The sequence below is a fragment of the Scomber scombrus genome, chromosome 8 (assembly GCF_963691925.1).
Source record: "Scomber scombrus chromosome 8, fScoSco1.1, whole genome shotgun sequence".
NCBI classification, from domain to species: Eukaryota; Metazoa; Chordata; class Actinopteri; order Scombriformes; family Scombridae; genus Scomber; species Scomber scombrus.
Window position 1 is genome coordinate 13,533,830 of NC_084977.1, and position 26,494 is coordinate 13,560,323.

At 38.6% G+C, this 26,494-nt stretch overlaps 5 protein-coding genes across 9 annotated transcripts in view; 3 read left to right on the forward strand and 2 right to left on the reverse strand.

Annotated features, from left to right (window-relative positions):
- The first annotated feature begins 68 nt into the window (after positions 1 to 68).
- Positions 69 to 3,930, forward strand: LOC133984920 (uncharacterized). 2 transcript variants are annotated; one of them, XM_062424433.1, is made up of 13 exons: positions 69 to 231; positions 694 to 889; positions 1,039 to 1,184; positions 1,364 to 1,455; positions 1,607 to 1,775; positions 1,900 to 1,938; positions 2,052 to 2,102; positions 2,553 to 2,639; positions 2,773 to 2,864; positions 2,965 to 3,023; positions 3,164 to 3,304; positions 3,407 to 3,447; positions 3,587 to 3,930. In XM_062424433.1, the coding sequence occupies exons 2-13, from the start codon at positions 694 to 696 to the stop codon at positions 3,695 to 3,697; spliced, it is 1,224 nt and encodes a 407-aa protein (XP_062280417.1). In that variant the 5' UTR covers positions 69 to 231; the 3' UTR covers positions 3,698 to 3,930. The 2 variants fall into 2 exon arrangements, with proteins under 2 accessions (XP_062280417.1, XP_062280419.1); XM_062424435.1 differs by lacking the exon at positions 69 to 231 and having other exon boundaries at positions 774 to 889; positions 1,050 to 1,184.
- A 905-nt stretch (positions 3,931 to 4,835) lies between these two features.
- LOC133984886 (torsin-1A-interacting protein 2-like) lies at positions 4,836 to 9,532 on the reverse strand. 3 transcript variants are annotated; one of them, XM_062424386.1, is made up of 8 exons: positions 9,362 to 9,532; positions 8,709 to 8,822; positions 8,439 to 8,600; positions 7,917 to 8,090; positions 7,727 to 7,825; positions 7,180 to 7,326; positions 7,034 to 7,087; positions 4,836 to 6,932 (listed from the first exon to the last, which is right to left on the reverse strand). In XM_062424386.1, the coding sequence occupies exons 1-8, from the start codon at positions 9,426 to 9,428 to the stop codon at positions 6,130 to 6,132; spliced, it is 1,620 nt and encodes a 539-aa protein (XP_062280370.1). In that variant the 5' UTR covers positions 9,429 to 9,532; the 3' UTR covers positions 4,836 to 6,129. The 3 variants fall into 3 exon arrangements, with proteins under 3 accessions (XP_062280370.1, XP_062280369.1, XP_062280368.1); XM_062424385.1 differs by having other exon boundaries at positions 7,917 to 8,087; positions 9,356 to 9,532; XM_062424384.1 differs by having other exon boundaries at positions 9,356 to 9,532.
- A 122-nt stretch (positions 9,533 to 9,654) lies between these two features.
- On the forward strand, positions 9,655 to 15,485 carry LOC133984885 (torsin-1A-interacting protein 2-like). 2 transcript variants are annotated; one of them, XM_062424382.1, is made up of 8 exons: positions 9,655 to 9,771; positions 10,884 to 10,994; positions 11,264 to 11,434; positions 11,628 to 11,777; positions 12,805 to 12,975; positions 13,175 to 13,324; positions 13,716 to 13,865; positions 14,061 to 15,485. In XM_062424382.1, the coding sequence occupies exons 2-8, from the start codon at positions 10,916 to 10,918 to the stop codon at positions 14,819 to 14,821; spliced, it is 1,632 nt and encodes a 543-aa protein (XP_062280366.1). In that variant the 5' UTR covers positions 9,655 to 9,771; positions 10,884 to 10,915; the 3' UTR covers positions 14,822 to 15,485. The 2 variants fall into 2 exon arrangements, with proteins under 2 accessions (XP_062280366.1, XP_062280367.1); XM_062424383.1 differs by having other exon boundaries at positions 10,884 to 10,934.
- A 460-nt stretch (positions 15,486 to 15,945) lies between these two features.
- olfml2ba (olfactomedin-like 2Ba) lies at positions 15,946 to 24,369 on the forward strand. The gene is made up of 8 exons (XM_062424160.1): positions 15,946 to 16,246; positions 16,379 to 16,642; positions 16,834 to 16,941; positions 19,033 to 19,200; positions 20,507 to 20,729; positions 21,049 to 22,083; positions 23,021 to 23,197; positions 23,284 to 24,369. The coding sequence occupies exons 1-8, from the start codon at positions 16,079 to 16,081 to the stop codon at positions 23,895 to 23,897; spliced, it is 2,757 nt and encodes a 918-aa protein (XP_062280144.1). The 5' UTR covers positions 15,946 to 16,078; the 3' UTR covers positions 23,898 to 24,369.
- A 154-nt stretch (positions 24,370 to 24,523) lies between these two features.
- atf6 (activating transcription factor 6) overlaps positions 24,524 to 26,494 on the reverse strand; it is a 33,886-nt gene continuing 31,915 nt past the window's right edge. The window contains exon 16 of the mRNA XM_062424428.1: positions 24,524 to 26,412. Within this exon, the coding sequence (XP_062280412.1) occupies positions 26,216 to 26,412 (197 nt within the window). The 3' untranslated portion in view covers positions 24,524 to 26,215. The remainder of the gene's footprint in view (positions 26,413 to 26,494) is intronic.

Consider the following 26,494-nt stretch of genomic DNA (forward strand, 5'->3'; position numbering starts at 1 on the left):
TCATGCACTTAAGTTGACCTTATATTTCTAACTTCCTCCTTCCGTATGTTTAGTTGTTGCTTAGCTCTCTAGCACACATTGCATGGCCTGGAAGGAGGATCCGAGGTTTCTTCTATTTGTCTTCAAGATACTTTTCTTTGCTTTTACTTAGATTCTAAAATTGTTGTGTGATATCTTAATTCCTGGTTTCATTGTCTTGGGTGCTGGGTGATCCAAATACTTTATTTCAAGGTAAGAGAAAAAAGCTGTTATTTTCATTATATTTTATTGTATTTTCCAAGAAGTTCTTAAAACAACAGAAATCCAGGTTTGAATTTGAAAGATATACACACATTTCATATGTTGAGTGATTCTGCAAATGAGATTCCATGTGTTGATTCTGTAACTCAGCACATTGTATTTGCAGTAAAACAATAGGTATAAGGTTAGTTAATAAAGTGTTGACTTTAATTTAAGCGTGCTTACATTGATATTGGCTGAGCAGTGTGGGAATTGTAGCCTTGCCACTGGGGGACTAATGATGTCAATACGTTCAAACATCCATAAGGCTGTAACACTTTCACCCCAATTGCTCTTTCTTTAAAGAACAACGTCCCAAAAATGTATTGAAAAATGTATCTCTATCTGACTACAGTAAAAAAGAATGATCTGGTTTATGGCATAACAGATGGTATTACACATTATTGTTTCCAGATGTGGATGTGGATTCTGATTGGCCTTAACATCATCACAAAGGCTAATGGCTATTCACATGGGAACGTCCCCACGGCATGTGAAACAATGGAGCCAAAGCATGACAGCAGAGGTGGATTAGCCTATCGTCCTCAGACCACTCCTCCTCCTTTTGAGGTTCGCTGCGAGCGTGGCGAAAATGGAGAGCCCATTACAGGTAGACAGACTCTTGATACCATTTTCCTGGAAGGTAGTTTGTCACTATAGATTGTTGTTGTGGTTGTATTAAGTGAACGGTTATGATTATCTCTGTCTCTATTTTTCTGTTCTTCTACTTCTTCCCTGATGATCCTTCACATTGTTCAGTTATCCTCCAGAGCAAAGACAACACTAAGTTCAGGGGATTTATGTTGGAGGCTCGAGCGCAAGACAAGGTAGACGATGGCAGTCCTGTCGGAAAATTTATTTTGGCTGATAGTAGCGTTCGGCTCCTGGAATGCAATGGTTCAGCAGTAAGTAGCCTTCCCAATTGATCATTGTTAGACGTAGCACATGCATTGAATTGATACATTCGATATTTATATTTTACATGTTAATTTTAATCATCAAATTTCAATGAACTACAAGTAGACGCCTCATTAAGCTTTCTTATTGATGTGATGCATTGTTATACTTTTGTCACTCTGCTCAGGACTCAGCTGTTACTCAAAAAAACAATCAAGCCAAGAGTTCGATCCGAGTTTACTGGAGTGCAGAGGGAGAAGACCTAGACATCACTTTCAGGTTGTAATTTCAAGTATCCATACACTTTGATTAACTTCAGTAATGTTGCTGGACACTATTGTGCTCCCCAATAACCAAGAATAAAACTGACCTGCTTCAGTTTTATTTAATATTATAATGTAGAGCAATTTGCCTGTCTGATATGTTTCAGGGCCACATTTGTTTATGATTATGAGACGTTCTGGGAACGAGTAGACATCAATTCATCAACGCCAAGCACTACAACAAGTACCACAATGCCAACTCCTACAGAGCCAAGCACTACAACAAGTACCACAATGCCAACTCCTAAAAATTCAAGCTTAAATAGCCTATACTTGGTAAGGAGAGACACAAAGATGAATTTGATTGAGTACTTGGAAATTATGCAGAAATCTATGCATAAATATAAACATCAGCAATTTGATTCACACAACTGCTCCTTTTTTCTCTTTGTTTCTTCAGCTTGAAGCTTCTTCTCTGAATGTCGGCTGCCGTTCTTTGGTATGGCATTTATATGTAATAATAGTCAATAGTCCTACCAAAGCACAATGAGACAATGTTGTCACACAATAATTATAATAAGATTAATTTTCTCTCACTCCATCTCCCCTCAGAAAATGATCCATATATTCATAGTCATAGTCTTTTCTCAATGTCTAAGTAAGGTAAGTCACAAAGTTTGTGATTTTTGTGTACGCATGATCTAAGGCTGTCCTAAATTTGTTTTCAGAGTAAGAACAAATTCAGGTAAGATAAGGCAATATATTGATGGATCTCAGATTTGTACTTAAAATGTGTGTGAATGAGGCCCATTGTGCTTATGGAAGATAGAGCATCAACGCAGCATATACCAGCCAAATAAAATGAGCCCTAAAATGGAACCTTGAGATACTGATGGGGGAAGATGTTCATGCCTGCTAAATATTAGCATGCTGGCATTGTCATTGCTAGCATGTTAGCATGTTGATGGTAGCATTTAGTTCAAAGCATTGCAATGCCCCTACTGCCCTAACACACAATGATATATGTGGCTATAGACATCTTGTTTATCACTGTACCTTTAAAAAAAAAAAGTATTATTCAGGTTTATGAAAATAATTGTAATTTTTTTTTAGGTGTTAAAAATACTATGCTGTGTGCTTTTCACAATGATTGAAATACCAGCCTTGGTCTTGTTTTCTCTGGGGGATTCTATTTATCGTGTAAGTGGTGTTCAACACTTCTCTTTTTTCACTTCTTCATATCTACTGTTTATGTCTACATTTATAAACTGCCTATAAGAGGTATTTTTTAATGTGAATATGTCTGTATGTGTGTCTCTTTGTATGTGTTTAGGTCACTCTTGTTATTCTTGTATGTGTGATTATAGTGATGAATCTCATACAGCTGGTAATTGCCTGTCTGCAACTCAAACCAAGTCATGAACTGTGAGTTAGAAGACTCTTCTACTGTCTGAATATTTGACTTGACCCGTAATCCAGTACCATTTACACAAACTGTTGTTGTTTCTCACCTTTTTTCTTTAAGAAACCAGATACTTGACGTTACTTTCAAAGTGTGTTGGGTCATCAGTGAGATTGCTACATGTAAGGAAATTCCTCTGATTGTAAAACCTCTACTGTATAGTTAGTAGTGCTGTAGTTCATGATCATTTCTTATTGCTAAATATCATTAAAACTAGAGATGACTGTTATGCTTCAACCATCTCCTCTGATTTTATCCACAGCTGCTGTCATCATTATTTCTGTTTTGGAGAGAGAGGACCACAGCCTTGCGTCTTGGCCTGTGATCGTAATGATTTTTTACACATTGTGGATTTATCTGTTTATAATCTGGATTTTCATACCCAAGACTCTCATAAACAAAGGTGAATAACTTGTGGCATAGTACTGTTTGAACACAATACTCTGCATGAAATACAGAATCCGCAAAAAGAATAAATTAAAAGTAGTCACTTTTTCTGTCACAGAGGGCTCAAACTATCGTAAGGGAGGCAGACAAGGAAAAGAGGTAAGTGTCTGTTCAAATTATGACAGCTTTTAATACAATTTGTTTGCCCATGAAAACTATCTGCACCATAACAAATCATGCATTACATTAAAAATGCAAGTTCATGTCTGTTTTTCACTACTGCATCTATTAATTTCAGGAGAAGCTATGTCAAGCCAGAGTGATTGTGCCATTGACCTTCATCTTTGGAACAGTGTTTTTTGCTGTAACTCTCATTTTTGGGATATTGTACAAGCCTGTACAAGCCTAATTTCGTATACAAAATTGGGCTTGTACAGTGTAGCCAGTGTAGCCAGGTTTGCTGTTACTTTGTATGCATGTGTTTAACAGTTGTTCTTCATGTCACAAAAATGTTTGTCATTCATAAATTCAGTTTAATCAGAAATAGTAGCTTTTATTTGAAAGTGTGCTGTATATGTAAAATTGTACTTCCGCTGTACCTCATGAGCTGTAAATACTGTTGATTCCATTGTTGAAATAACAATAAAGCCTCCTAAATTCAAAATGCTGGACTGTCTAATTTATTACACATCATACTAGCACATACGTGTGCAAACATTCCAACAGCTAACAGTCTGGAAAATGTTTCTGTGTTTACGTATGAGATTGCTCTGATTTTCCAAGGAACTTGTTTAAATTATATCTCTGTTTACAGGTGTCTGTATTCATCACTTGGATCCTTAAGTCACATGTGCAGTTCTGAGTCATAACTATCTCTTGACTTTTTAGTAAATGATTAAACTCCTGCTGTGCTTCAAGGTAATAGCTTCCTTGTTTCTAAGCTGTATACTTTACACTGAGGATGTTGTAGCACCTTCAACCACAAGTAATCTTTTGTTATACAAAATTGAAAGCACCTTCCAACTATTTGCTATAAAAATCGGGGATGCAGCCTTTGTCAATTACGCCTCAAAACTATGGAACAAATTGGCGGTAGATCAGGGAAGCCAGTTCACTAAATATTTTTAAGAGAAAGACACCTCTTCACTTGAGCTTATAACTAGCTTTTCTATCCATCACTAATCCACCTCTTTTAAAAGTCGTCAAGTCAAGTTTTACTTGATTGAATTGTTGTTTATTTTTTAATTATTTAACTACTTTTACTATGCACCATTGTTTTGTTCTTATTTTTATATTCCATTAATGTTTTTATTTCTTTCCTCTTTCTCCTTCTTGTTCTTTTGAACATTGCTTTATGCTCCTTTTCGTTTTGTTGTAAAGTACTTTGAGCTGCATTTATTGTATTAAAAGGTGCTATACAAACTACTTATTATTATTATTGTTATTAGAAAAAGTCAAATGTCACTAGTGTGGGACTTTTATCTTGCACTACTTGAGAAACTAAGTACTCAGAGGTAGCATAACAGAGAATTAGACGTTAACTCATCTACGTATCAAAATAATCTTTATTGAAAATATCCAGGGATTCATAAGAGCAAGAACACAATTCATCCCAGAATGATAACAGACGAGGAATGAGCTTTATCACAAGAAAGAAAACTTTATAAGCAAAATTTAAATAAGCACAAATCAGAAAAACCTTGTTGTGATGTAATCAAGATACAGTATCAAATGATTGATTCATGTTTTGGTACATTTCAAATATTGTCTAATATATAATGTAAGGCACATTTCGTGACTTGCTGACTACTAGTCAAAGTAGTTCTTACAAAATTCAAATCATATAGTAAGAAACTGAATTTAACTGTAAGTTGACAACACATTTAAGAAAATTTGAGCGGTGTCTTGACAACAGGTGCAAACAACAAACTTATTTTATATCCAATGTATACAGATACCCAAAAATATTCCACTCTAGGAAGTAAAGACAACCTATCACAAATATACAAATTCAGAACAAAGAATAATAAAATATAGATTTTCAATAAAAGCCACTCTTAATAAGATGGTTAATTAAAGATCATTTATAGTGCAAAACCAATTCAGCTGTATTCGTAAGAGAAATAAGTGAAATGACAAACATATTCATGGGGACATTTTAACAGAAATAACAGATATAAAATATGTCAGCAGTCACGTCGGAGATATAACGAGAAATCTAACTTTTCAACCAAAACAAACAACTCTGAAAAAAAAGAACTTTGTTATATTTTTTGAAGGGCAGGGTGTAATTCATGCTCATTCATGGTCCATGAAAAACTCCTAAATCCTTTTTGAGTAGGAGAAGACAGATTAATCACACTATATTTTGAATATATTCTGTACTAAGTCTGCATGAAAATATGCATTAATTACCCTTTCACCAATTTGGAGTTGGAATTATGGTGCAACACCACGGTTACATCCTTATGCAAAGAGAAATACATGTAAAAATACTTATATGCAAAAACTGAGTGCTGTACATCTTTTAAGGAGAGAACATTTCTTCAATTTACCTACAGATTTAGATTCAGCTAATCTCATTTTTCTGATGTGAAATCATGAGTACAAAAAATACACAGTGCAGTTGGGCTGCAGTTTGAGTACAATCTGATCTCTGACAAAAAGATTCATACAACCTTCAAATACTTTAACTCAAGTGTGTATGTGAATTATTACAGCACACACGTTTTAGGTCCATGTTACTTCACGTACTTTTGTTTCAGAGCTACTGCACAGTGCCAAAAAGGATCAGGCTGGTCCAGAATGGGATCCTGACTTCTTTGGGGATGCCGGCTTGGTTCATGAGCATCCTTTCTGCTCCATTTCCGTCTCAGACACCACAGGCAAGATAAGATGCGAGATGCGGCTCCACAGTCCACCGAACTTGTCAATGTCCATGGCATTGAAGCCAGTTTGGTCGCTGGAGCCCACTAGCCTACCCTTGACATAGTCTTGCACCATCTCCTCTACACTCTTCAAACTCTGATCACCTCTGACCTCATCCTCAGGCAGAAGTACAGTAAACAACAGGAACACTCGCTTGTATGCAGCATTCTCGTGGTCGCAATAGCGGTAAAAAATGAGGGTACAGCCTGGTGGCAGCTCCTCCAGGCGATGAATGATGGCAACAGGTTTGTCTCCTTCAAAGGCTGCCTGTAGCTGTTTGTCAATGTCCAGCTTGACCTCGTCGCTGTCCTGGCTGGCTTTGCTGGCTCCATCGATGTGGAGGACAGAGGCATTGAGAGCAGAGGAGAAGGCGGACGCCAGGCCCTGAGCCAGACACTGCAGGGTCTTCTCAGCCTTGCGGCCAGCAGTTAAGATCATACTGACTGGCTCTGTGGGCTGGGCTGTGCTGAGGTGCTTCCCCAGGTGGATCCTACTCCTCTTCCACAGCTCAAGCCTCTGACTGAGGAACTGAGTCTCCAGATGAGACAGCTGATCTTCAAATGTTTCTGGCTTCACAGACCTCAATGGATGCCCTTCACCATCTCCAGTCCTTTGGAGCACAGTGCTGATCTTGGGCATGATGAGCACAACAGCACCGAGCAGGGCAGTACCGACCAGCACCAGGAAAAGAAAATAGCATAGAGTCTGCATGAATCCTGAAAGGACACAAGACCATGTTCAGATGTGATATAGCAAATTATGCGGTACAAGTATGTCTGGGTGTAAAGCTCATGTAATTAAAATGACTATAACTTACCTAAAAAGGAATGTCCAGAGCTTTTTTTGATAGCAGCAGTTTTCTTTTTCCCTTCTAAGAGAGAACATGTCATGAAACCAATTACAAAATTGTCAGCTAAATTAAACATCATTAAGGATTGTAATATTCTGGTTAGATTGCAATACCTTGATTTTTCTGATGAGTCATTTTTTCTTGTGTTGGAATGTTGTTCACACGTTGCGTCAAGCGGGATTTCTCCGAGGCTGGATATGAGTTTGAGAGCTTGGGCTGTGGTGAGCTTGAGCTTTTTTTGTAGCAATTAAAGCGTGTATCTATGAATGAGGCAGAAATGATGAATGTATATTTCTGATAATCATCCATCTGTCCAAACTACTGATGTATGGGAAGCAACATTAAAAAAATGGTAAATTTTGTCTTGAAATAACAATTTCGTATACACACCAAGAGGTGCACACCACAGGTTATGATACATTTAAAAAAAAAAATATATAAAATGGAACGGAGTTCATAAACTAAGCCAAACTGATAATGAGAACTGTGGTGAAAATTGCACCATAAAGTTCTTCTTCTCGGATAGAAATGACAGGGATTTCCAATTTAGGACAAATATAAATTCCTGTAGAATAAACTAATCTTGTTGTTAGAGATGTAAATCCATTGAACAGGTGTACTGACCAGTGCAACATTTGACTACATAAATTTTTACGATACCATTGGCTTTGGCCTCCATCTTCCTTTTGTACTCGTCCATGCTGGTGATTTTCGGGATCGACACATCATATTTGTTTTGAGGCTTTATTGTCTGTTTGCCTGAAAACAAACAAGTCAGATTAAGAGAACAGAATCATCCTCCTTTAATGTAATCATTCCCATGATGAATGACGCTATAGCACTATCCTACCTGTCTTTTCATGACCAGACATTTTTATCTGGTCTTTAAGCTCCCTTTGCTCACGATAGGGTGGACAGTTCAACGTTTTCATCCGGTCTGAAAATTCATTTTCAGTACGTGGAGGTGGGCAGCGCTCACCAAGCACTACACAGGGGTGAAAATTCACATCTCCAAGGGCGCCTGCTTTATACAAAAGGAAAAACTTCTTTTAAAAAACAGCCTTAACTGTTTAGATTTGATTCTGGTGTGAAGTCACCACACAAGAAAATAAAAATAATCTCTTGGTAATCTGTTGGTTCAATATAAATTCCAGCCTCCTAAAGGTGAGACTTTGCTGCCTTTTAGTGTTTTACATCATTGTGGATGACAACCTGTATTTGGACTGTTGGGTCAATATAACAAGCAACTTGAAATTGGTCTCTGGAAAAATGTGAGGGATGGTTTATCACATTTTTCCAACATTTTCCTTAAGTAATCAAAAAATTAAAGGTTAATCAATTATGTTCATCAATCATTAGTTTCCGCTCTAACCTTGGTATATTTTTGGTTGATGGTGTTCAACATCCATTTCCAGCTGATCGTTTTTCTCCAGATCATCATCTGATTCCTGGACATCCATTTCTCCATCATCCAAATCCCCATCCCCATCTCCTCCTCCTCCAGTCTCCTGTCGGCTCTTTTTGCTGTTGGACTCTGTAAGGTTGGAAATATGTCACAGTTGTTAACACCACCTTGAATGGAGCTAATTGAGGGTTAATTTTGTTTGCAACCAGGTAAATACTGTCAACTGAAGCATCTCACCTTTATCATCTGAGCCATTGTCCACATTTCTAGAACCGTTGACATGTACTTGTTTTTCTAACCTCCTTTTAGTCCTTTGTAGAGGACCCCTTGGGGTTGGTTCAACACTCAATGCTAAAGAGGGAACAGAATTAGCGTTGTTATTTTTATTAGTAAGAAGTGTCAAGTGTCTAACCCTACACTGGTTGTAGTTGCTTCATTGTCATAAAATTGAGGGTCAGACAACAATATAACGAAATTCAGATAGCACTCTCTAAGGCATAAAACACATCTAAGACAACCGAAAGCGTATATTATGCAATATATGCAATATCAAATGTGAAAACACAGCAGACAGCAGCAATACTTGTTATAACAGTAAGCCATATGTAAACAATTAAAACAATTTTTCGGAACACGGGTCATATTATTAGACAATAATAAGTTCTAGAGTCTAGAGTTTAGATTAATAGTCCTCCAGTGAGTGTGTGTGAGGGACTGAGGCTATGTTCATTAGTTTAACAGCTTGGAGAAAAACAACTGGATTGCAAACACCTGACCTCTAATATGAGATAAAGCAAACAATTTAAGGGATTTTGTGAAACTCTGAGTGAGGTAAAGTTAGCCACGATGCTACCGTTAGCTGACTGTCACAATAAACTGCTCACCTTTACCCGTCAACTGTCGTGTTGATCGTCTCAAAACTCGGGTAGACTTCTCTTCAGACACATTGGAATCCATTTGTGATTAAAGCTCGACTACGCAACACCAAAATAAAAAACACATCAGTTAAACAATACGACGAAACATCGTGTTCACGAACACAGACGAGGAAACGGACTTCCCTGTTGTACTGTGAGGGGAAACATTATGTGACAGGACGCCGGAAACAGTTTCTACCAAATGTGCGTCTCCATGGAAACAGGGTCCGTGCTGAACGTTCCGCAGTGAGCTGTCAGTGAGGAAGCTGGTTACACTCCGTGGCGATGAGATCGAGGGAAGACTGATTATTACAAGTAACCATTTATATATGACTTTAGGTGATTAAAGTTGATCGACGGAAGTTCTTCTACATTAAAGTCAGGTAAACGTTAACGTTATATCTGTGCTAACTTTTAGCTGAATTAGCAGCTCTCATGAAGCTAGCTTAAGGTTAGCTAACCTGTCTTTCAGGTTTTGTTTTTGATCTTTTTGGATTTCATGTATGTTTGTGAAGTTATTGCTGCTTGTCTGTCTTGTTACAAAAACATTGTACGTGTGTTGGCGTTGAATTGTTCGTGGCTCAATTAAAATTCAGCCATTCATTTAATTGAAAAGGGCAGATAACTGAGACAATGCTGACAGATTTCTGGAATTATAAGTTAAATAAAAAACAAAAAATAACAAAAACATTAAAATAATGACTTCTCTGTTACAAACTGAAACTCTTTTGGGACCGAAACGATACTGCATTGTGAACAAAGCACTGAAGAAGAGTTGTGCAACGTGTTTGAATTTTAATATGCTGACATTTACACACTTAAACACAAAATGCTCTGTTTTATAGTTTGTTTGTTAACCAATTAGAAGTTTAAAAAGTAGCTAAAACAATATTGACTGTCTCTTTAAAAATGTTATGAATGCTATTTTTATTCAGCCATTTTCAGTGAAGAAAAGACGCAGCTAACGACCGCCAGAACACAGTAATACATGTGGCAAATCAATAAATCAATATACTTTATTAATATAGCACCTTTCATACTGGCTAGTGTAGTTCAAAGTGCTTTACTGTTAGTTGATTGACAAACTGATAATAAGATAGAACAAGTGACAACATAAAGCAAAGGAATAAAAACAAAGGTCAAATTAAAAGACAAATAAATGGAGACTAATGCATAAGTGTTTAGAACATTTGAATAAGATAAGTAAATAAATAAATTCGATAAAATAATTAAATTTATAAGTAACATAAGAGATAATAAGAGAAAATGTGTATTAAAGGTTAAAGTAAAGACTAGTCTAACTAAACTGACTAAAATAGATAAAAATGACAAAAGAAAAGTAAAATGAAAAAATAAAAAAATAAAAAGATAAACATTTTAAAACATCAAAACAAATACAATAAAAGTCTTGATATGAGGTACACTGTGTTGTTACAAAACATTTACAGCAGTGGATTGACTAGACTTAATATGTCATTGTTTACTTTTTCATCAGGTGTCAAGAAGGAAGACACTGAGTCCAAAGATATGGATCATCAATCAGCATGTGAAGTTGAATCCTCGAATGAAAACAATGGAGAAAGTGTTGTGAAACCTGAAATTCAAAGTAAGTATTTAGTATATCAGTGTTCTCATTTCCATCAGGTATAAGGTAGTGTTAAGTAGAGCAGTCAAGTAATACAAAGTGAAGGTGAGTTTCTTCCATCAGTCACTTTTCAGTGTGATGTTTGTGGCTCTTGTTCTCATATGAGAGAATGATTTACCTTGATATTTGTATGTAGTGTGTTCATGTATAGTTAATTACTATGCAGGGTGTCTTCTTTCTGCATTGTAATGTGTCACCCACATTATCCTCTTCAACACTTTCTCCTACAGGCATTGATCCAGCTGCGAAGAGAAGCGTGTCTTCTTCACAAGGAACGTCTTGTACAAATGAGGACAAAACGGTGAATGTACAGGAGACAGACGCCCCTCATCTGCCTGACAGTGGAAATCACGGTGATAACAACGGAGAAACATCAACAGATCAGCCAGTAGATAAAGATGGTGAGTGACTCCTACAAGGATTTTTTTCATGTAAGGAGCCAGCAATGAACGTTAGTGAGTGTTAATATCTGTGTGTTACCACAAGTGATTCAGACATTATCAAGGCAGCTCTCATCAATCCACCCTAATTTGTGAATGTAGAGACACGGATGCTTGACATATTGTGGAAGTTAATCTATTCTTATTTTAACAGAAGATGACGTCACTGGGGGGATAAATGCACCAGAAGAAACTGCTCCTCCAACTGTGGATAACACAACAGAAGATCAAGGAGATACATCTAACATCAAGCCTAATGATAAATCCACAGACATCAAGGGCACAAGCACTAAAACTGGAAAGGGTGAGTCAGGACTTTTCAGAAAATCCAATGACTGCAGAATTTCCCTTCCCTCAAACTTTCTCTTTTGGGGCTCCGATACAGTGAAGAGATAGTTTAACTCCTGATGCTGAGCTTCTGGGCAATCAATCAGACACAACTGTCTGTGTTCACTGGTGGGTTCCAGTGAGGAATTGTTGCTGCATAAGTGACTCCTAGCGGGGCTTTTTTTGTTTGTTTGTTCCCTTATATTTTAACTTCTACTGAAGCTTTTTAGTGTAATGGGGATCACAATTCAAGGAAATGTCTGGAGTAAAACTAAAGTCACAACCAAGATCTTACCTTCTTATTCATTTGTTGAAAAGAAAATGTTTTCCCTGACCTTGTGTGTTGTTTATCACTTAATACACAAGTATAAATAAAGTATGAATGACTCTATAAAGTACTGGTTGAGACAACAGGTGTCTTCTCTCCATAGGAAAAGGAAAAACATAATAATGTTTTGTGTAGTTACGAAACATTTACAGCAGTGGATTGAATAGACTTGATATTTTATTGTTTACTCTTTCATCAGTTGTCAAGAATGAAGACACTGAGTCCAAAGATATGGATCATCAATCAGCATGTGGTCAATACAAAAATGAAAACACTGATATTACCCAGAATACAGAGCAGCCACACAAACTATTGTAGCAATATGAGTAGTTATACATTCAATGTGTCTTTACCAATTATGTTTTGCATCTACTGTACATATCAAATAGGGTCTCTTCCTGTCCTAAAAGATGATGAGAATAGAGAAAACGTAGTAGAGCCTGAAGTACAAGGTATTTAGTATTTTTATGTTTTTTCATTTCCATCAGGTATAAGGTGGTGTTAAGTAGAGCAGGCAAGAAATACAAAATTAAAGTATATTTCTTCCACCAGTCACTGCTCAGTGTGATGTTTGTTGCTCTTGTTTCTCATATACTCTTTGCTCCTGCAGTAGTTTGTCCGTGTTCATTTCGTAATGTGTCACCCACATTATCCTCTTCAACACTTTCTCCTACAGGCATTGATCCAGCTGCGAAGAGAAGCGTGTCTTCTTCACAAGGAACGTCTTGTACAAATGAGGACAAAACGGTGAATGTACAGGAGACAGACGCCCCTCATCTGCCTGACAGTGGAAATCACGGCGATAACAACGGAGGAACATCAACAGATCAGCCAGTAGATAAAGATGGTGAGTGACTCCTACAAGGATTTTTTTCATGCAAGGAGCCAGCAATGAACGTTAGTGAGTGTTAATATCTGCGTGTTACGACAAGTGATTCAGACATTATCAAGGCAGCTCTCATAAATCCACCCTAATTTGTGAATGTAGAGACACGGATGCTTGACATCTATTAATTAGATAGATTAATCTATTCTTATTTTAACAGAAGATGATGTCACTGGGGGGATAAATGCACCAGAAGAAACTGCTCCTTCAACTGTGGATAACACAACAGAAGATCAAGGAGATACATCTAACTTCAAGCCTAATGATAAATCCACAGACATCAAGGGCACAAGCACTAAAACTGGAAAGGGTGAGTCAGGACTTTTCAGAAAATCCAATGACTGCAGAATTTCCCTTCCCTCAAACTTTCTCTTTTGGGGCTCCGATACAGTGAAGAGATAGTTTAACTCCTGATGCTGAGCTTCTGGGCAATCCATCAGACACAACTGTCTGTGTTCACTGGTGGGTTCCAGTGAGGAATTGTTGCTGCATAAGTGACCTCTAGTGGGGCTTTTTTGTTTGTTCCCTTATATTTTAACTTCTACTGAAGCTTTTTAGTGTAATGGGGATCACAATTCAAGGAAATGTTTGAACTGTTTGAGACAACAAGTGTCTTCTCTCCATAGGAAAAGGAATAATATAATAATGTTATGTTTTTTGTTTTGTTTGTGTTAACATGTTTCTTTTCTCCCATTCATCAGATGATGGAAGACGCCAGGAAAACGCTGCGGCTGATGTTGCAAGAGAACAAAAGTTAGCTCGAGGGACACAACAAAATGTTGAAACCATCGGCCCTACCAATAAAGAGAAAACCAAACATCCAGTTCCAGAGGCTGCTGGCAGTTATGGAGGTAATCAAGTCAACAAGTCAAGGAAATGTTTGAAATAAAACTGAAATCACAGCCAAGACCTTACTGTCTTATTCATTTGTTATAACAAAAAAATGTTCCCTTACCTTGGTGTTTATAATTTTATAACAATTATAGATAAATTACGAATGACTCTATAAAATACTCATTGAGACAACATGTGTCTTCTCTCCATAGGAAAACGAATACTGTTAAGCATTCTTATACCAGTACTTGCTGCCGTGCTGGTTTGGTATTTACTCAACCAACCTGAGTCTCCACCTCCAAAAAAACTGAAGCAAATAGACATCTTTCTCAGGCAGATGGAAAAAGTCAAGTCTCAGTTTCCTAACCAGCGGTCTGAGCTGTGGAAGAGGAGCAGGATCCACCTGGAGAGACACCTCAACACAACCCAGCCCACAGAGCCAGTCAGTCTGATCCTGACTGCAGGTCTCAGAGCCAAGAGGACACTGCGGTGTCTGGCTCAGGGCCTGGCCTCCACCTTCTCTTCTGCCCTCAACGCCTCCATCCTCCACATCGATGGAGCCAGCAAAGCCAGCCAGGACAGCGACGAGGTCAAGCTGGACATCGACAGCCAGTTGCAGGGAGCTTTCGAAGGAGACAAACCCGTGGCTGTGATCCACCGCTTCGAGGAGCTGCCCCCAGGCTCCACCCTCATTTTTTATCGCTACTGTGATCACGAGAATGCGGCCTACAAGAAGACTTTTCTGATCTTCACAGTGCTGCTGGAGGAAGAAGAGGAGATACCTACCAAGATTAATTTGAGTGCTGTGGAGGAGATGGTGGACGACCATCTTCAGAAGAAGTTCCTCTCTGATGGCCATCCTGTGGCTTTTGACAGAATGGACCTTGACAAGTATGGTGGATTGTGGAGCCGTATTTCCCATCTCATCCTACCTGTTGCAGCAGAGAAAAGGATAGAATATGAAGGGTGCTGATGGACATGAAACACTCTTGTACGAACTCTTGTATGAACTTGTCGTCAAAGCACTAAACTACCGCCTATATGTCAGATCTCTCACTGGGTGATTCTGGTCATTCTGAGGGTTGTTGCAGTGATTTTACACTATGTGGTAATCATGAAGCTCACTACAGATGAAGGCATCCAGTAGAAATAAGCACGCAAGATCAATATCACGCTGTGAGATATTTGTAAAAATGTTTTATGGCATTTATCATGTAAAAATGTTTTACAAAAAGGCTTTGGCACTTTATTATTTTACTTATTTGATCAAATGGTGTTACTTGCAAATTTCAAGTGATTGAACTGGGGGTTCATGTACAATTTTGATGGTAACTGCTGAAATTTGTATGGTATAAATATAATGTTTTAATGTTAAGGGTATTTAATGTAAGAACTGATTGTTCTTCTCAGATCTCACAGAGTTAGAAAGCAAAACTCTTAATTACTATACAACACAGGATTTATTATTTTTTGGTGACAAATGCCTTTTCTTAAATTCTCAGCTCTATATACAGCGCCTTGACCACACTTCAATTGTTATATATTTTATATACATATATGTATGTCACACCGCAGGGAGAAATTTTATGGAAGAAAACAAGTGGATAAATGAAATGTGCCTTAAACTGCAAATAAACATGTAAATTAAAATGCTTTTTTAACTTTTCATTGGAGTGTACAGTGTTGCGGCTAGAGGGCAGCAAAACCACAGCTGATACTGGACTGCTGTCTGTAAGGCGGCTGAGTAAAAACAAATCAACAGGATTCTTCTTTGTATTTGACCGTTAAATATATGTTAGACCCGTAAGTTGTAAGGACGTACAAATGTTGACTGAAGCTGTCAGTCTAATTTTAATTTACTGACTGATAATAATTGTGCTGCACATGTGTCAGAAAGCGTTTGAAGCAGTTTAACTCCTCCTCGCCAGTTTGATCAGGTCCGCCTACTGTCCGTGCGGCTCCAGCAGCAGATGCCGGCAGCTCTCACATAGAGTGCACTCTTTCTCTGGACTCCAAATCGGTCTACTTTCATGTTGACTATGAAAGATGACATCGCACTATAAACCTTAATCTCGTTATCTGATGACATATTTTGGACAAACCTCTGATTTTTGGAGCCAGGAGTAGACCATGAAATTTTCTTGGCAGCTGAATTAATCAGTGGCAGGCTGTGCCTGCAAGCATACTTGCAAGATTATTTCTCTTTTCATCGCTCTGTGAGCCTCACATCATGTATACATTATGCATTGCCATCGTAATGTGCTGTGCGTTTTTTCCACGGGGCTCTGCAGCGCCAAAGACCTGGGGTCCAGATCCCAGGTCACAACCTGAAAGCAAAGCAGAGCAAAATGACAGGCTGCAGGAGGAGGTAGATGACCAGGAAAGCATCCTCTCCAAGGTAGGAGGAAGAGTCACTTTTCTTTATTTCTTTACTTCGTGATTTATGGTAATGTTATAATTTTGTGCGTAAAAATTGAAACCTTTCAAATTGAATGTGATGGAAAAAACATCCGTCCTTTTCTCTTTGTAGCTGCTGGGTGATTATGACAAAGTGAAAGCCCTCTCGGAAGGCTCTGACTGTCGGTGTAAATGTGTTGTCAGACCCCTGAGCAGAAGCGCCTGTCGACGGATAGAAGAAGGCAGCGCCACCGCACAAGACTTCTACACTGTGGAGACTATCACATCTGGACCGGAGTGCAAGTGCGCCTGCATCGCTCCTCCGTCAGCGGTCAACCCATGCGAGGGAGAGTACAGGCTGAAAAAACTTAGGGAAGCTGGAAAAGAGAATGTCAAGGTGAAGTGTCATCCTGTCCATTCTCCATGCACTCCAGGGCCTCCAATGAACATAAGTCACTGTGCTGTGTTGGCTCACTGGGGGAATGGATGTCATGTTTTATCAGATGCAGGGAAGGATTAGCCTATTCTACGCATGGCATGTCTTGAATTGATAAACCCTTTTTGACGGAATTCACTTGATCATTTTAGCTGTCCACCATCCTCGAGCTGCTGGAGGGTTCCTTCTATGGCATGGATCTACTGAAGCTGCACTCCATTACCAGTAAACTTGTGGATCGCGTGGAACACATTGAGAAGGTAACAGAGATTGATGCCAGTATGTAGGTACAACATGCACCCAAAGTGATGGTAGCAGGTGTGTTTTGGAAGAATTGTTACAAGTGGCCTTTCGATTCAGAAAACACTAATAAAAAATGCAGTTTGAGACAGTTTTCAGATTTATTAGGGGCTGCTGTACCTAGAAGGAGTGCTCAGGCTTTCCATCACATGTGGAAGTTTATCTGACTGAGAATTGACCTCTTCTAATAATGTAGCTGACTGACCAGAACCTGGTAATTATGGACCATTTTTGGCTTATTATTCATTGTTGATGGAAAATGACTTACTCAACCATGTAATTATTAATACATATTTAGGTAAGTATTTATGTTACATTGAAAACATCAGTCGCAATGTTCAGGAGTGTTTGCCTTTGTTGGTCTTAAGTGTGAGTGTGAGAGGAACCAGCAATCCTGAAGAAGGATAAAATGATCTGCAAAAATGTGTGTTGGTGCTCACCAAGATGAGCAAATCTGGAACAAAGGACTTTAGCAGTGTTGAGATAATGGAGAGCTTAACAACATCTTCCAAATAACCAAAAAGTACTGATTTAAGAAAAAGTCCCTGAATGTTCAGACAATCAAAAATATGTTTTCACATACATATCACATATTTATATGTTTTCACATAACACAAAAATATGTTTTCACACATTTTTGGTGGATTAGACCTTTGTTCAGGTTGAGAATGGGAGTTTGTGAAGTCACAAAGCTTCATATACTTAAATGAATCAAATGCGTCATAAATCATGAAGTTGTCCCACCCTAACAGGTTCAACAAAGCAGAATAAATTGCACACACAAGATATTTGAAAACACCTGTGTGGATGTGTAAGTGTGTTGTTGTTGTTGTTGTTGTTGTTGTTGTGTGGTTGTAAATAAATGTTTAAAATAATGATGTGAGCAACAAGTAATGACTGGATTTGAAGACATAAGACTAGAATCCTTGCACAACCACACATTATAGGGTTTTATCTTCCAAACTGCCTCTGTCAAACTTAGCTATGAGTTAAAGTACACTTAAAGTACAGTTGCTCCAGAAAAGTTGGCATACTGAATCACAAAATTACTAAATGAATAAATAAATAAATGTTTTCTGATTGAATTAACATTCATTTTGTCACAGTTGCCTGAGGCACAATTCAAACCACTTGATATAATGGCATTACATCAGCAGTTGGTTTCCCTCTCGGACAAGATGTAAAAATTAAAGAATGAACTATACAACAGCGTCAAACCACTAGCTGCATTTCCTTCTGAAAGGACCCTTTCACATTATGGGAATTTAGGCCCAACTAATGCTGGACTTTAGGGGCTGATGCTGATACCAATATCAGGGAGTAAAACAATTCTGACAACATATACACCAATACCGATATATCTGTGACAGACCAATACTGGCCCGTAATATCGCCTGACCCATATATTGGCTAGGCTCTACTTGGCATAGAAAAAACAGCTGCAGTGAATAACATTAACAAGTAAATTAAGCGTATCCATTAACAACTTTATTAATTTCAGCTGTGTCTGTCCCGGTATGATGCATGAAAAGCTCTGCTGGAATTGCAGAGATGATAAAGTTTAGTGACGTCACTTATAGTTATATAATCAGTGAAAATGCTCAGTGCATTTCAAATTGCATTCTGGCAAGTGTGAGGGGGGCGAAACTGCTATAACACAGGCCCTTTTAACAGAAGACACTTTGACATGTCACAGGTGTAAATAGTGAAAGTTATTATGGCTGGATTCCATTTAGCTGCTTATTGTCAGGGACCTGGTATTGTGCATGCTGGCCCACTGTCACACTGTCATGGTTTACTGGGATACTTGAACAGCACTCAGCCATTGTTAATGTTATTAGTAACACCTGTGCTTTTCTTACTATGGTATCAAGATGTCTCAGTGGCTTCATGACTTTCAGTATATTATCAACTCAAGATTGTCTGCTGCGCTCCACTTGAGTTTTTTCCTTCTGAAAGTTATTATGACTTGTGATGATTGCATCTTTTTTTCCATTAAATCATGCACAGTATTTCTGTTAATATCTTGATTTGTCCGTGGCGGCATGAAGGTTGTGTCTCTGAACCACACCGTGGATGAGGTGAAGCCCCAGAAGAGCCCTACCATCCAGGCAGATGTGACTGAAAGCCCGCCCACCTCTCCTCCCCACCAGCATCAAGACAAGATGAGACTTAGTGAGGTCAGCACAGCAGCAGCCTATCAAAACCCGGAGGCAAGTGTGACATCTCAATGCTTATATAACAGGGTTAGCAGATGTGGTCACTGGTCAGCGATATCTACTGACATCAGTCTGTGATATTTGCAAAAATGTACTTTACTGTACTAAATAATAGTGTAATTACTACATAACTATCAGTACTTAAACTTACTTAAACCCTCTTTCAGAATCACTTAGAGCTTTTCCTCTTGCCATCTTGATACAAAATCAGAATCAACTGGGCCTGTATAGCATTTTATACATGCCACAGAGCATGATTGGATGTTTATTGCTTTACTGTACCAGACAGTGTACCTGTTTGAAAATACTTAAATACTTAATACTAATACTAAAAAATTAAAGTATTACCACCTGATTTTCAAAACAAAGCAATACATTACACCAGTATGTAATAAGTTATATCACAATAGCAATATAGCAACTTTAAAAAGTTGATAAAAAGTGGTGAGGCTATGATTTTATGTTGTGCTACATCCATCGGTATTGTCAAACTGTAAAACAAATCCTCATATCTTATATATTAAATGTGCGTGTGAAATCACTGACTTATTAAACAAAGGGAAAGGAACATGCATCCAAGAAGTGATTGGCTTCATATGTTGCTGCTCTAAGCTGCGTGTTACTACAAAACAAAAAGAACAATTATGTGTTCTTTCCACAAACTCCTTCAAAAATCATGGTCTTCATGATTAGGACCTTGAATGTGTAAACTTGAGTTTGTGAGGTAATTGGAAGGACTGGCAGTGGACAATAGCAGACCTCAGACCAGTGACTGTTCTCCTGGGCTCCCATCCATGACAGCATGAATATTAGATGTAATTCCTGTCCAGCAGTGTTGGGTGGACCTTGGCTTCAAACAAAAGTGATTCACTGTGTCAGTATGTTTCTCCAGGGTATTTGTATGAAGCCTCACACAAGGGTTTTTAAATTAAATTTGAAACAAAGACAAATTTCATGATTAAAATGTGAGTTTAGCAAAGGGACAAAACACAAGTCTCAAGTGGAAAATAGGTCAAAATTAACAAGAGCTCACAAACCAAAATAGTATTAACATGGAAAAAATGTTTTCTAAATGAAACTGGGATGTAGTGTTCTAAAGTTGAGGTTTGTGCAATGAAAAGGTGCCTCTGAATCAGCACTCATGAAAACTCCTCAGTGAAATCTCTGTCACAATCTGGTCAACCGTCAATGCCAAATACAGACCCAGTGTGTCATCAAACCTTCGTAATGATCTCATCCTACTGCATTGTGTATAAGTTTTCCTTATAGAAGCTGTGTGTGTCTATCTTTCCGCTAACAGGAAAAGTATGATGAGGAGTTTATTCGAGAAAATCAGTCCTTCCTACACAAAGACGGTTCTGCTCAGATCGTTGAGGTGAAAACTCCAGCGACTCCCAAAAGCAAGGCTACCAAGGAGGCATCTCAGGTGTCGAAGACCGGCTCTAATGGAATGATCATTAGAGGAATGACTTTTTACAAATCTGAGCCAGATCCAATGGTGGCTGATGATGGGGAGCCTGGAGAGAACTGTAAGTACAAACCCTCATTCAGCTTTCAAGTTGTGGGTTTAAAGTAAAAAGATAAGTACCTGAAGATGCTTGACAAGGTTACTTTACAAAATCAAGAAACTGACCACTGTTGTGACATTAGTACAGTACAATGTACAGTTAGAAATGTGATTCATCCTGTGGCTACTACTGTGTTTTTGCACATTAACTAGAAGTCATTTGCTGTTTGAAAGAAATCACTTACTTTTACTACAATTTCAGCGGTACTGCATAAAAAAATTCCCCATGCCATCTTTTCACATGATCTCTTTTGACTAAACCTCTTCTGCTCCCTTTTTAGTTTTTGAGTATCATGGATTCAGTGGAGATGGCCCAATCAATATCTTCGTTGAGGAGAATCTTCTCCAACACAAAGCCCCTCGCCCCTGGACAAGGGCAGGACCGAGATCAATTCGACCTTCGCTCAGTTCAAAGAAGACCAGCCAATCGACAAAACCGAAAGAAACTGAGCCGACAACAAAAACTCAGAATGAGTTCATCACTGCCATGGAAACTACTTCAGTGGATGTTTCTACAGATGTACAGAGTGACACATTCACAACAAGAAGCGTCACATTCCTACCAACTACAACCACACTGAAAACCAGGACCATGGACACTGTGGCTGAAGCTACTCAATCAGTCATTTCTGGAACCACAAAGTGGCCAATCCCATTGATGGCTAAACCAGCCAGCGCCTCTCCAAATTTAACCACAGAGGAAACAACCAACACTTCAATGAACATAAGCCGACCTCCTGAAAAGACAGTCACGAAGGAAATGCTAACAGCGTTCACAACAAGGAATACACCAACCACCATGATGGAAACCTCTAGCCTGGAGCTGACAGAGCAAACACCAACCATACCTGGCAGCACTGCGGGTAATCTGAGCACATTTGCACCAAACCCAAGCACAGAGGTTTCAACTGCCACCACTACTGCCCCTATGACCATCACCACCCATGCTGCCCCCACCTCAGCGCCAGTAGATCCCACAACAGCTTCCACAATAGCTACCTCCACACTGGCTGCCACCACAACACCAGAAGAGGAAACTGAACCCACCTCGACTGTGCCTCCTACCACACAGAGAGAAACCATGTTGCCTCCTCACACTTCTTTGCCTTTCACCACACCTCTGGCTATATCTTCTCCGGCCGCCACCACCACCACCACCACCACCACCACTACCACTACAACCACTACGAGTCAGGCTACTCCAATCAAACGGAAATACAAAATCAGCTGGGAGGAGAAAGCGGAGGAAGAGGAAGAACACCCAGAATTAGATGAGCCAATGCAAAGGCAGGAGGAATCTCATCCAAGAAAATCAGGTAAATACGTAGATTTTTTTGTGTTGAATGAAGGGATGTTTGTTTGTTTTTTAATTACATTTGCTGCCCTCAAAATTATGTACTTTTCATGGGCAGCTTTAGCCACAAATACTGAAATGAATAGATCAAGAAAACTGAATCACATTTTTTTTTTTTTTTTTAAGATGCAAGAGTGTAGGGGTTGTTGATTGACAAGTGATCCAAGTGAGGTGCAGTGATTAAACACTACAGCAAATAATTAAAACACACTGAAAATTTAGCCAAAAAAGACATGCATTGTGGATTTCTTTGTTAAAGATCCCCTCAAGTCATCAAAGTTCTTAAAATTAAATTTCAATTCAATTCAATTCAAATTCAAAAACACTTTATACTGAATTGAATTGAAATGTAATTTTAAGAAGATTTACTTCAAATCTACTCTAAATCCAAAATCTATGAATATTATTCATTTCAAAAGCTGAATTGATTGACACAAGATGTCTCCTACTTCACTGAAAAGTCCATTCTGTGCACTCTAGATTTGAAGTTCCTACATAAATCATGTTAGTTGCATACTTGATGGATGTAAAAACCCTCTTCTGATGTCAAACTCTGCACAGAGAAGCTCAAACACCCAACTGAAGTAACAATAAGCAAAACACATTTTTGAGTGGGGGGGGACTTCAACATTTGCTGTACTCAGTTTGAAATACCAGATTGACGGGACTGTCATCATATGCATTGATTTTCACACATATTGATATTGTTCTATGTATATCTATTCTAAACTGTTATGTTACTCATTGCTCCATCCTATGTAGCAACTTCACCCTTTCTGTGATTCAAGCTGGTTAAAACAAGAGCCTAAAACAAATTATTTTCAGAGTCTTTAACACAGGTCTGGATGATATTAAACTGCTTCTTAATCCTCACTTCTAACTCTTTGGATCATTCAAAGGAGAGTGTAAGGACACTTTGGCAATGATCTCGGAGCCGGTAACTCACAACACCTATGGCAGGAATGAAGGAGCGTGGATGAAGGATCCAAAGTCTGATAATGACAAGATTTATGTCACAAATTTCCATTATGGAAACAACCTCCTGGAGTTCCGCAACTTGGAGGTTTTCAAACAAGGTAAGATCCAGTGTAAGAGTTTTCAGTAAATTACTTTTTTGCTTTCCTTTTGCTTAAATTTCATTCCTATGAAATTATCTTTCTAGGCCGTTTTACCAACTCCTACAAGCTTCCTTACAACTGGATTGGCACAGGCCACGTGGTCTACAATGGGGCCTTCTACTACATCCGTGCCTTCTCCCGCGACATCATCAAATATGACCTGCGCCTGCGTTACGTGGCCGCCTGGACCATGCTGCATGACGCCCTGTTTGAAGAGTCATCGTCACCGTGGGAGTGGCGCAGCCACTCAGACATCGACTTTGCATTGGATGAGAGCGGCCTGTGGATCATCTACCCGGCACTTGACGATGAAGGCTTCTTACAGGAGGTGATTGTCCTGAGTCGCCTGAACCCCTTAGACCTCAGCACGCAGAGGGAGACCACCTGGAGAACCGGGCTCAGGAGAAACCACTACGGGAACTGCTTCATTGTGTGCGGAGTTCTGTACGCTGTTGACAGCTACAACAACAGGGACGCCAACCTGGAATATGCCTTCGACACGCACACAAACACTCAAATGATTCCCAGAATGCCGTTCACCAACAACTACACATACACCACGCAGCTTGACTACAATCCAAAAGAGGGTGTATTGTATGCGTGGGACAATGGACACCAAGTCACATACAACATAAAGTTTGCCTATGTAGACCCTTAGTAAGGGTGTGACAGTAGTTATTTTAAAAGTTAATGCTATGGTTTGAAAGGATTGTAGATCAGTCCACATGGCCTTCAGTATATTTGGATTAAATTGTTTGGTTCGTGTCAAGATTTATTTTTATTTGTATCTGAAATAAATGAAAAAGTGAGCCTTATTCCTCAGTCAACACATCAAGTTGTACTGTATATGTTGTAATACTGTATAAAAGCCCTATGAGATGAATGTAGAAAGATGTCATGACTTAGGTCAAATAAAGCTATTACAATTCACCTAAAAGCAACACTTCATACCCTTTCAACAAATCCCCAAATTTTGTAAACAAATTCCATCCCGTTTTATACATGTTATTATATGTTACATTTTTCTTTGCATCATATACCACAGGTCCTCTGTCACAGATATTACTGTTGACCTCTGTCTTGTGAAAGCACTTACTCCCTCCATATCAGACTGTTTTGAAGAGACTGCAATAAAGTTCAGAAATACTAACTATCTGTTTGGCTTGTTACAGTTAAGATCAAAGTGGATTTAATTACAGTGTGCAAATGTTAATTCAACTTTGGAGATTGAGAACAAAGAATGAAATCTATTGTACCTGTTCAACAACAAACACAATATTATACTTAGAGAAAATCCAGTGTTTATTTTGGTTTATGCACATAATTCAATACAAAAAAAACAAAACCTCACAAGTTTTTAAATTATACTCCTTCTTTGTCCCCAAGTACAGCTGGGATGCTGTGAAAACATTGCGGGAATAAAATATATTTCTAAAACCAAACGGGAAAAAATACACACACAGAAGGCCTGTCTTAGAAAAACACATGGCCGTGTTTTTTTTGTTTTTTTTTCCTAAGCAGAATTTTATGGGCATCTGTTGAGCTAAAACATAACCATCTGTATAATCATGTAGCTAACAGAAAAAGCACTTTCAGAGACATAAGTATAGCAAGGTGCTGTATCTGCACACACCAAAGCTGTTCAGTGACAAGCAAAGAGTTTTGAGTTACTACTTAATATAAATTTTCCCCTAATTACAGGTGGTCAAAACAAGTAAAAACCAATATAAGGCATTTAAAGTCAGAACTGAAACTCCCAAGTTCTGCATTTATAGTACAAATGTTTACAACAAATTAGTACTAAAACAATCATTTTTCCATCACACAATGTTTTAAAAAAAGTTATTGAATATAGGCTTAAGTGCACAAAACAAAAGTGCAATTTAGTCCTCGGACGTATTTATCCAGTGGTTATGTATGCAAAACATCAGCTTTTTTTAAAGCTCAACTTACAGGGTAGGGGGTTCAAATTTGATCTTAGCATGTTCACCCAGTGAGTGACAGACACTAAAGGAAATCTCCCCGTTCCAATATTTACTGTACGTTTCCTTCCCAACCACCATTTAACATTTTACGTGTCTGAGTTTTCTGCACTCAGTTTCAATAAAAAAGTTCCCACAAAACATAATAAAGAAAAAAACAAAACACATTTTGACAGAATAATTGAAGCACAGTGCAAATACTTAAAAACTATGAACTGAATTTTTCATCAATACAATGCGAGAAACAAGCACCTGAGGTCCTTATATTAAAGAAAACCCCCCAACAACAGAGTGGTTAGACCGCTAACTTTCACGCTGACTTCCTGAGTTTACCTTGTGCCTCTATTGCTGCATGTAGTCAATTTGGCTAAATAAAATTGGTTTTATTAAGAGAGGCAAAAAACATGACAAAATGAGTAAGAGAGACGATAACAGTACTTCATTTTCTAGCTGGGAAACAAACAGCATTTGGTGTGCTTCTAAACATGGATGTCACAAGTGTATTTTTCTGGCTGTGGTTTAAATCCCTGGTGAGATAAATATCAGGTGTATTATAAATTTTCTTTTTTCTAAGCTCTGGCTTTGCAGCTGGTCCAGAAATTAAGGGCAATAAAGAACGAGCAGATTTGAGTAGAGCTGCTACGGGGTAAAAGTATTTGTGTTATGACGGGGTGACTCATGGTTCAATGCTCTGCCCCCTGCCGTTAAGCAATTACCCTTATGTAGGGCGTCTGGGGTTACGCTGAGGAGTCAGTGTTGCCACACAAGGAGTGAGCGCCTGCTCGGACCCTATTACAGGCTACCTCCGGATATCAGCTCTAATCAACAATGTGGTTGAGTGGTTCTGACAAACATAAAGTCATTTGGAGTACACCAGATTAAAAAATATACTTCATCATCCAAACAAAAAGGTGTCAGCGGACGTCTTTTTCTTTTGTTTGTCTTCATGGGTTTTGTTGAGGAATTATAAAGAGCATTTGTGTTGATGCTGTTCTTAAGCAGAACCCATCAGCACACCAACGGGAGGGGCGGCCTGGTTGTCAGTCGGGGAGTGCTGATAAAACGTCTCTGTGCGGTTGACCCGAAGCAAAGGTGGGATGGTTGAAGACCTGATGTGGAGGATCCTGGTGTCTGTTACTTCACAGTCGATCTGCATCATCACCTCGAACTCTTTGTCCCTGATGATGCTGTCTGTAAAGGCAGATGAAGAGGCAGATTGTTAGTTCTTCGCACATAAATCTATCAATAAATAAAAAGGACAAAACTGTTTTAA